Source organism: Squalius cephalus (assembly GCF_949319135.1).
Source record: "Squalius cephalus genome assembly, chromosome: 13".
Lineage (NCBI taxonomy): Eukaryota > Metazoa > Chordata > Actinopteri > Cypriniformes > Leuciscidae > Squalius > Squalius cephalus.
In genome coordinates this window covers 35284664-35295386 of record NC_137134.1, presented here as the reverse complement: position 1 = coordinate 35295386, position 10723 = coordinate 35284664, and the positions used below count along the sequence as shown (strand labels likewise).

At 41.8% G+C, this 10723-nt stretch overlaps 2 protein-coding genes and 1 long non-coding RNA gene across 3 annotated transcripts in view; all 3 read right to left on the bottom strand.

Annotated features, from left to right (window-relative positions):
• The window catches only part of LOC307169652 (uncharacterized protein), a gene marked incomplete at its 3' end in the record, with an annotated part of 320630 nt that overhangs the window by 88529 nt on the left and 221378 nt on the right, over positions 1–10723 (bottom strand). The window lies entirely within an intron of this gene.
• Positions 5552–7011, bottom strand: LOC307170025. The gene is made up of 3 exons (XR_013823268.1): positions 6942–7011; positions 5892–5939; positions 5552–5671 (listed from the first exon to the last, which is right to left on the bottom strand). It is a non-coding gene; the product is annotated as an uncharacterized lncRNA (long non-coding RNA).
• LOC307170530 (uncharacterized protein) lies at positions 7020–10482 on the bottom strand (the record flags this gene model as incomplete). Its single annotated transcript, XM_079891654.1, has 3 exons — positions 7020–7948; positions 8527–8813; positions 10400–10482. The coding sequence occupies 3 exons, from the start codon at positions 10480–10482 to the stop codon at positions 7020–7022; spliced, it is 1299 nt and encodes a 432-aa protein (XP_079747780.1).

Below are 10723 nucleotides of genomic sequence, written 5' to 3'. Positions count from 1 at the left end.
CCGGCCCCGCCCAAGCTCCTCGCCCTGCCGGCGCCACCCCAGCGACCTGGCACGTCTGCCGATCCAGAGACTGTTCAGGTCACGTCTGCCGTTCCAGTGTTTCCGGACATGATGGCCGAAGCCGAGCCTGTGTCTCCTGACAAGATGGCCACCGCCGAGCCTGTGTCTTCTGACAAGATGGCCGCTGCCGAGCCGGATCCAGTGTCTGCGGACAAGATGGTTGCCGCCGAGCCTGTTCACGTCACGTCTGCCGAGCCTGTGTCTTCGGACAAGATGGCCGCCGCCGAGCCTGTGTCTTCGGACAAGTTGGCCGCTACCGAGCCGGTGGTGTCTGTTCCTGAGCCGGTGGTGTCTGCTCCTGAGCCGGTGGTGGTGTCTGCTCCTGAGCCGGTGGTGGTGTCTGCTCCTGAGCCGGTGGTGGTGTCTGCTCCTGAGCCGGTGGTGTCTGTTCCCGTTCCTGAGCCGGTGGTGTCTGTTCCCGTTCCTGAGCCGGTGGTGTCTGTTCCCGTTCCTGAGCCGGTGTCTGTGTCGGTTCCTGAGTGGGTGCCTGTTCCGTTGCTGCCCGAGGGGTCGTCTCCACCATGGCCGCCCGACGGGTCGTCTCAGCCCTGGCTGCCTGCACGATCTTCTCCGCCCTGGCCGCCTGAGGGAGAGTCTCCGCCCTGGCCGCCTGAGGGAGAGTCTCCGCCCTGGCCGCCTGAAGGGTCGTCTCCGCCCTGACCGCCTGAAGGGTCGTCTCCGCCCTGGCCGCCCGATGGACTCTCTGCTCCGCCCTGGCCGCCCGATGGACTGTCTGCTCCGCCCTGGCCGCCAGATGGACTGTCTGCTCCACCCTGGCCACTTGAAGGGTCGTCTCCACCCTGGTCGCCAGATGGACTGTCTGCCTCGCCCTGGTCTGTCCCTCCCGTCCCTAGTGGAGCGTCTGGTAGCCGCTCCTTAAGGAGGGGGTAATGTCACATGCCTGTCCTGTCTCGTGTAGCACATGTGGTGTTTGTGTTCCTGTCTCTGTTTTGACACCACCCTCCTTGTTATCTCATTAATGGTTTCATTTGTCCCACCTGTTGTTCCCTCATTATCTGCCTGATTTGTCCCTTTTATAAGTTCCTTTGTGTTTGCAGTCTTGGTCGGATCGTTGTCTTGTTTACGTCTCCCGCTTTCCTGTGAAACCCCGGTATGTTTGTTTTTGAAGTTGTAGTTTTGGTTTATATCATGTTTTCCCCCTTGTGGGTTTTTGTTTCATTTCATGTTTCTTTTATTTAATAAATAATTATTTCTGCACTTGAGTCCTCTCCCTTAGTTTTCTTTAGTTAACGTGACAGTAATACAGTAAGTTCAGTTCACGTTCGCCCAAAATATGAACGCGTTCAGGCACATGTAAGAACGGATTTTCCTGCTAAAACAAAACTCACCCTGCAATAGCGCCATACAGTAAAATGCACCCTGGATAGCAGATAACAAAGACAGAGCACAGAACCTTGTCCTGCCCAAACTTATCTCATTGTCCCCTTGTTTGACTTCAACTCCTCCCCCCTCTCCCTCCTCAAGGCACTGAAAGTTCATTAAGAATGTCTATTTAACACATATGGTGTATCTTGTGAATATGTTGTTTTTCCTTTTCATGTTTGGTGTCATTTTAAGGGTCTCAGTGCGATTGGTAAAATGGTCTTAATTTCATTGCAGTCATTGGTTTAATGAGAAAGATTGAGAACTTTCTTGTTTCTCTTGAATCTTGTTTCTCCTCTCTGGCTGATATCTCTTTACGATATCTCAAGAAACCAGGTGCTACCCCCCTGGGGTACATGGATTGGCCCAACCAACTCTAAACAACATTTGTATAACCCCCTTCTGTTCTGATCTGGTATTTAAGGCGAGGGAATAGAACACACTTGGGGACTCTTTTACCAGGAGACATCCCCCATAGTAATGTTTCAGTGTTTTCTTGTTGGAAAGCCCTGACACATTACTGTGTCTTTGTCAGGAGAACATTGCTTACTTTTAGAGTCATCTTTGAGTAAATGATGTCATGTATTTTCTGAATTGGCTTTTAATCATTTACTTCTGTAATTGGCATGATACATTTTTACCTGACAAATAAATGTTACATCTTGATTTATTCTGAAGTATTCTGAAATCATTATTTTAATATCTTAAGGAGGCTGGTGCTACCGCAAATCTTAGTTAAGGTAGGTCAAATTAAAGGCGCATGTATGAACGGAGCAGTAGGCACGTCATCTGAAGACCTTTTGATTTCTGTCTATCACTGGTTTAGCAAGTTGTATGGAAGTGGCTAAATTAAACTACACTCTCTAGTTCGAGTGAGCAGTAGGCAACCGACTTTAGGGGTATTAGCAAACCCTACATCCTCTGACTGAAATCAGAATTAACTGGTTTGTGTCCGTGAGAAACACGATTTGGCCGACGTGATCTCTAAGCGGCATTCGGGTCCATAATGAATTAATAACTGAAAGTATGGGATACTCAGAGTAATCAAAGATCTAAATTAATTCATAATCAATATTTATGATTATTTTCTAATCAGAAATACGATCTAAATTTGATTATCATTTGAAATTGGAGTCAGATTACGCATAGAGCTAAAGTAATACTAAAACTAAGTTCCAATAAATTAAGTAAACTTCACTGGATCGCTGAAAAGACATACACGCTTTAAACCTTCGCCAGGCCATTGGATTCCGTCATTGGGCCAATGGATGGTCCTTACACACAACATTGTTTATTTCAGTGTAAAGATGTTTTGTGTGGAGTGGAAGATTGTGAGCTTCTTGTTAGCAGTTGAGAAAATGAAGAAACACTTCAGCCACAAACTACTGACACACACAGAGACGACAAACATCCAGCAGAAGCTGTTTATCCACCGACAGATCAAACCAGACACACAGATGTTTGTACAGGTAAAATAAAAGAGAAAAACCACTGCAGAGTTAATTTGACGCAAAAGCCAGTAAATTACGTCATTAAGTAATCTTTGCTTGTGTTGCTACAACAAGAGTCAGAGTTAAAGGAACACACAGTAACCTGTAAATGAAATTATTCATTTAGAGAAATCAGCATTTGGTGACCTGTGAGATTTAGTCTTGGTAAAAACTGAGTCTTTTGGTCTTTTCTTCTGAAGAAACTGAGAAGGCCTGGATCAGTGTTTTCTGAAATAATGATGAGCTTATATAACATATTATAATAGTTCAACAGTGACTGTACAAGGAGTGGAAAAACTACACTGAAAGCATTCAACATTTTAGTGTACAAACATCTCCAACAAGACCAACATGAAGTCAGCACTCGCAGGTATTGAGGGAGTGGAGAATATCTCTGATGATATTATTATACTTGCTCCAAACCAAGACACACATGATCAGAGACGACATCCAGTCTAGCGGAGGCTTGTAGACTGTGGATTGACACTCAACATTATACCATGTGAACAAGCTAGTGTTAATGGGAATGTTTCTTTCTGAAAAGGGGATTGACTCGACCGCTGAAAGGGTTCATGCTGTGGTTGAGGCCAGAGAACCAGAGAAACACAGAAGTTTAAGTGCCTTAAAACAGAAATCAAGCATTCTGCGTTAGTTCGGACAGGCCTCGTAGTCAAGCTCCGCTATCAGCTGATTGGCTAAATTCCAACCCTGCCCATATCAGCTGATCTTATTCCTATGCACTCAATTGGCAACTCTTAAACAGGGCACTTTACTTAAACGCAGCTTCAGTCGGCCTGATTGTCAGCTTCACTACATACTGCTTTTCAATCAAGATAGGTGAAACCATCTTTCTTATGCTTTATCACTATGCGTTTTTGTCGGTCTGCTTTATCAATTCATTATGAAGTAACCATACACAAGGTTTAATTCACGTGTCATTCAGTGAAATACTAAGCATTAGCCTGGCAAGCCAGACCCACATCAAGATGTTGGGTCTGGGAACTCACCATTGGCAGGGCTTAATCCGAGAAGCGGGATAAACGGTTGTCTTTCAAATTCCCTCTGCACGCAATAGGCGGATCTTTTGTGACGTCATTGTTTATGTTTGTCGCGTTGCATCATGGGAATCGTGTGGCAGAAAACACCGCTAGATACATGTAAATTGATTGTTTTGCACGTTTGGAGGAGGATTTAGAGAAGAGGATGGTTCATTCTTGCTGTGTGGTCGATTGTACGGCTCGTTGGGGGCCTAATAAAAAGTTTTTTAGAATTCCCTCCGAAAAGGATCGCGAAAAACGAAAGAAATGGTTGCGTGCAATTAGGCGATTGAACCCGGACGCTCCGAAAAAAGCCTGGATTCCTGCAGCTACTGATCGAATTTGTGAGGCTCATTTTGTTCATGGTACACTGTTAACAATTTTCTTGTATTTTTACAGTACAGTACTGGCAGCAAGGTTGCCAGCAAGTTACTTTATTTTGATTTACAGTAACTGTACTGTAATTTACTTTACAGTACACAAGACCAGTACTGTAAACTACAAAACAGTACTTTACTGTATTTTTACTGTATTTTTGTAATGTTTCTGCTTCTGCTGTAATTAATTATACAGTATTGTACTGTAATATCTATATTGATACATTATTGCTAAATATTATGATTTTCAAATTACTAATAATGATAATATTATATTTATATAATATGTAGTTATTACAGTATATACATTTACAGGTAATAATATTATACGCCAACTTCAGAATAACTGCAAATCAATCAGTCCAAACAATGTTTTGTCAAAAACTATTTTTTATTAATCAATTACACTATTGTGGATTTGTGAAAAAAAAAAAAAACATTTCATTTAGGAACACTGCATGTCCAGTACACCAGCACTTTACAGGTAAACAGCTTTTAAAGGGATAGTTAAAGGAACATGCCGACTTTTTGGGACTTTAGCTTATTCACCGTATCCCCCAGAGTTAGAAAAGTCCATACATACCCTTTTCATCTCTGTGCGTGCCATAACTCTGTCTGACGCACACCGCTAGCCTAGCTTAGCACAAAGACTGGAGGTAACGGCTCCAGCTAGCATACTGCTCCCAATAAGTGACAGAATAACGCCAACATTTTCCTATTTACATGTTATGATTTGTATAGTCACAGCGTGTACAAATAACAAGGTCACATGAGACACAGCCATCTTCTAACCATATACATACTGGGAACTATATTCTCAGAAGGCGAAGCACTACTTCTGCGGAGTGATTTGCTCGCAGCACCTGAGAAGCCCGGTGATGAGGAGCAGAGTTCGCTCAGAGTGTTGCACTAATCACTCCGCAGAAGTAGTAGTGCTTCGCCTTCTGAGAATGTACTTCCCAGTGTGTACATGGTTAGAAGATGTCTGTGTCTCATGTGACCTTGTTATTTGTACACGCTGTGACTATACAAATCATAACATGTAAATAGGAAAATGATGGCATTATTTTGTCACTTATTGGGAGCAGTATGCTAGTTGGAGCCGTTACCTCCTGTCTTTGTGCTAAGCTAGGCTAGCGGTGGGTGTGTCAGACAGAGTTACGGCACGTACGGAGATGAAAAGGGTATGTATGGACTTCACTTATCTTACTCTGGGGGATACGGTGAATAAGCTGAAGTTCCAAAGAGTCGATGTGAGAGGTTGAGAAACTGCATGACTTGCAGCTGTAGCTGAGGTGGTACTGGAACCTGGCGGTGACCAAACCTGAAAAAGACATTAAACACAAAAACACGTATGATAAAACCTGTTATCCACAGCACCAATAAAGATGAGCAGACAGTGTAAGAGATAAATTGTAAAAGAAAATTCTGTAGAAAAAAACAAAACAAAAAAACAGCCAATAAAAAAAATGAAAAAAAAAATGTAACCTTTAGATTTTAAAACTTTAAGTTTAAAACATTGTATTAACATGGCTAATACTTACAGAAAACTCCTTCCCAGGCTGCAAATAAAATTGGCCCACACTGTAGAGCTGTAAGAAATCAAAATACATATTATTCAGTTAACTGTTATGTTTCTTGTTGAGGACATATATTTCATACATCTGCTTAACTTTACAATACATCTATAGGTTAATAAAAATAAGCTACACTTTAAGCTTCACTTGACCTCTCTAAATATTCTAACTTGCTTTTTTGGCATGCATTTTACTTGTCTTTGTTGCCTAATAGATCATTATTGACTCTGATAGTTTTGAACAATTTACACCTTTATTCATATTTTTTATTATTATAGTAATTATTATTTGTCATTACAAATCACAATGCTACAGAACTGGGTCTCCCACCTAAATAGAAATGAAATAAAAGGCTAAACTGGTACCAATAGTCAATCTCTCTTAGACCAAATCACCCATTTTGCGTTGCAAAGGAAAGTGCAGTATTTTTAACCCGTGTTTTCACGTGTTTTTGTGTCTAAACAACTTAGTAAATTTGGTCCAGTATTTATCATAACGTAGCCTACAAGTTCGTAAAATCATGTATCATCAAGTTCGCCATCCGAGAAACGGACTGCAAATATAGCATTTTGAGCAAAATAACGTACGTTATGTCTATTATAAGTGCTTGTTTTACCACTGACGGGCTCGGATGTTATGGAAACGATCCTTACAGATAACAGACATTTTAGTGATCATAAGATCCTTCAAACGTAACATGTCAAATGCAGTAATTTTATCTCGCAGACCGTAGGCTACACATTTAACGTTAATTAACCACCTCGATTTGTCCTTCCACCGTTCCAACAATCACCAAGTCTGTTTTGGTCGAAATAAACCGTGAGGTAACGTTAATGTTTAACTTATTCAATGTTCAAATCTCGAGTTAGATTTGAAAATGTCGTACAAGCAACGGGGTGAAAGAGCAGATCTAACTAACGGTGTTTTTGCAACTGTCGCTGGCTAAACTTCCACTGTCACTTGTACACTATAGTGTAAAATCCTAAAACCTTATTATAAAATTCAAAATTAACTTACCAAATTTCCAGATATCCGCAGAGTGAGATCCATCCATCCAGCGAGTGATCTGCGTCTGCCTGCAGTTGTGCTCTGACGTCAGTCGGGCGACGCGCGCGCTCTCTGTTTACAGCAACTCTGTATTTTTGCCAGGCATTTTACAGAATAGAAGAAGCTATGTAATCTGCAAGCAGCTGACATCCAAAACTGGGGGTTAAATGGAATTCTCTGAATAGCAATGCCAGCTTTTGTGTAAATGACAAAATCGCACCACTGAGCGCCAGTAATGGCCATTTGTCCTTGTACTTGGTGGTAGTACTCATGGTCGTGTTTGAGTCCTGGGGCCCCATCATGCAATTTGCTCATGAAGTTGTCAGATTTTGCTGCCTCACTTGGGGGTTTGTCTCGCACACTGTATGGACATTTTACCTCAATGATTCCCCACTTGCTGACCTCTGTGCTGTCATAACAAACTCTGTCAGGAGTGGCGGCTAGAATGGGTTCTTCTGGGCTGATGTACAAGCCACATTCATGTACTATGACATGTCTTCTCTGTGCTAGTCCTTTGTAAACTTGAATGGCGACGCTTTCATTTTCTTTTCCCCAAGAGAGCATTTTTTTTTGGAAATCAGTGGGGGGCTTTGGATGAAGCATGTCACGTGCAACAAGTTCTGGTTTGGCTTTTTTACTGCTCATTTTCTTGCAAATTTTTCCAAAATTTGAAGCAGTGAGTCTTGAGTATTTCAGAAGAAACCATTTGGGACAATCAGCCTGTTGTTTTGTTTCATTCTGAAGTTTATTTGCCTGATCATATGTCACAGAGAGTGAATCCTTGTAAACTTTATGCTGAGCTGAGATCTCTTGTGGAGTCTCTCCCCACCTTTGGAGCGTAGTGCCACTAAATGGGAAAGGTGGTGGACCAGGAGACTCCTTGGCAAGTAGATGGTCGAGCAGTGGTTCCTGATGTGGTGTTACGGACACCTGGTAGGGTTCACCAGCATTCTCCACGTGTGCTGGAACGTCCATATCTGTAAAACAGAATAATGAATATTTATGAAAAGAGGAAAGGCAGGACATGCTAGGCGCAACATATACCAAAAATAAAATCTAAGTCACATCTGGATTTAACAGATACCAGTGCGCTTCGACATTAGTCTTCATGAGGGCAGTATGACATAGATGTGATCAGTCACAATCAGCTATGCATGCAATATAATTTACATTGCATGCAATGCAGCTGGAACATGGAAGACTGTCTCCCATATGTATTATGCTATTCTGTAGTAGTGCAACCCTATTTTGTATATAGCCAATATTTGATGCCATGTTCTTGCTGCATTCTTATCCTCCTGAATATATCGTATGTATATATAAATATTAGTGCTGTTTTGCATTGTTAATTCTACTGCATGCATAGCTGTCATATGACTGATCACACAATGACCTGTATTTAAATGCCATGCTTTACACATGCGTGTCATACTGCCCTGATGAAGATGCAAGTCAAAATGCATAGGCCTCTATTAAATCCAGATATGCCTCAGATTCTCATTTTTCTCATTAGGCTATTGAAACTAATTGGTAAATGTCAAGCGCCAATTTTTACCTTCATCTTCAGTGTCATTTGTCTCGCTGTTTGCTGTATCAGTCTCTTCTGGGTCCAATCTTGGCAAGGATTTAAATACGCAAGCAGTGGGGCAAATTTCTTTCAACTCACTCATAAAACCCCTATATGTCTCCATGTATCCCTCATCCCCTCTGGTACAAGCCAGCGGAATTCTACCCTTCTTCTCACATGCTGGCCGTGGAACAGTCTCTTTTTTCTTACTGGGGTGGAAGTTGATTTCATCTGCAGGTGCTGTCAGGGAGTTGTTTCCAAAAACTTGATTCCATCTAAAACATTGAAAAGCAGAATAGGCTGTTTACCTAATTCATATTGACAAGAGTGTCCATATCTAGATAATCTTATCAGAATAACAAAATATTACATTCTGTAGCTGTGCTTTGATACCTGCAAGCCTCACTAGTACATGCAGCATTTGTAAGTCCTATCCTGACAGCTGCTTCTACTTTAAACATTAAAGCTGCTACATGACTGCATGTTTCTCCAAGACTGGATTTGAAAGAAGGAGAAATGTGTAAGCTGTGATATACAATTTTTCATCATAGTACAGACGCCATTGAAAGTCTCACACTGAACACAATTGAATTGGTACAACAGTCACTACATTTTCAATAAATGAATAAATAAGAACACTGATCAATGAAGACTTACCCGGCTTTGCAGTCGCAGTGAGCAGTGATTATTTCGCCGTTCTCTTTGGCGATCACCCACGGGAGATGCGAATCGCGCTGTGACTCTGCTTGGCCAGGTCTAACCTCTGCTTTTAGAACGATCACTGCTTTCTGTTTTGCAGAAAAGATAGCCCCGACTTTTCGAGAAACAAAATAATCATAGGCCTCCAGACTTTTGAAAGCCTTTAATCTTTCATGAGTGAAGGGTCCAGGGGTTTCTATTAAATACGAATAAATGTCTCCCCAGCAGATTGGTGGCCAAGACACGGGCGAGTCGGACCAATGTTTTTTGTCATCCCAGGTCTCATATGGGCTTTTAATAACTTCTATTTTGTCACCAATACAAATTTTGAGCTTCTCTTCAAACCTCCTCCGGTCTTCAGATGTTAAAGTGCTTATATATTGTGGATTTCGCCCGGTAACTTTCTTGAAAGTGCTCGTCGCGTCTTTACAGCCCGACATACTGTTTGTTTTGTTGCCACACAACCACTCGCGCATGCGTACAAAGATGTCAACAAAGATCCTCCTATAGGACAGCGCTACAACCAACCAGAGCATTTTCCCACCAGCGGAGCTAGTTGATTAAACTTTTGACATATCTGGTCGGCAAAACTAAGAACACATCTTCCTTTTTTAAGAATGACTTAAGTGCCGTTCTTTGTTCTTTTCTCAAAGAAAAGCTTAACTCCAAGTCCTCCAGAGACGCGGCCAAAGGCGATTGAAAAGACCGTTGTTCACCAGCATCAGCAGCCATTCTTTGTTTTCAAGTAGCACGGAACCGTCGCAACTCTGTTGTCATTATGTTATGTCATTCTTTATTATGCAAACAATGTAATCTCCTATTTTCATAGGAAGTTCATGAGCAGCTGCATTTTTAGCAGAATTATATCTGGGCATATTCTATTTCATAACTATGGGACGAACATCGATTTATGATAATGTTGGACACGTTATCATCAGCTTATTAGTAGACTTCACTGCTGTCACGTGAGAATGATAATTATGAAGCGATGTGTAAGTGTAAGAAAAATATCCATATTTAAAACTTTATCATCTAAAATAACTAGCTTCCGGCAAACAGTGTCTATGCAAGTCGACTTACGCCAAAAGAGTAACTCTGATGATGTATGACGGAGGATGTAGGAGTAGCGTAAGCTTTGATGCCTCTCACGGTTCAAACAAACAGGGCTGGGCAACAGCCTTCTCTACTAAAAGCGGCTTCTACAACTGCAGCTTCCTCCACTCCTGTCTCTACACTGAAGGCCATGGGGCGATGGTCTTCAGACGCTTATGAACATGTCCACCGTCCCAATGCTCGACCCATCCTTGAGAAAAGCTAAGTGCTACTCCCTGATCTGTGGCTTGAAAACTAATATTATGGCTTCAGTAGCTATTGGGCCTATATACTGTTTATTTAACACTTTCATGCATGAATCATGGAAAATCTTATCTAATTTTTTTTTTAAAGATTTCTTTTATTACTTTAATATGATGCTAACATTTAAATC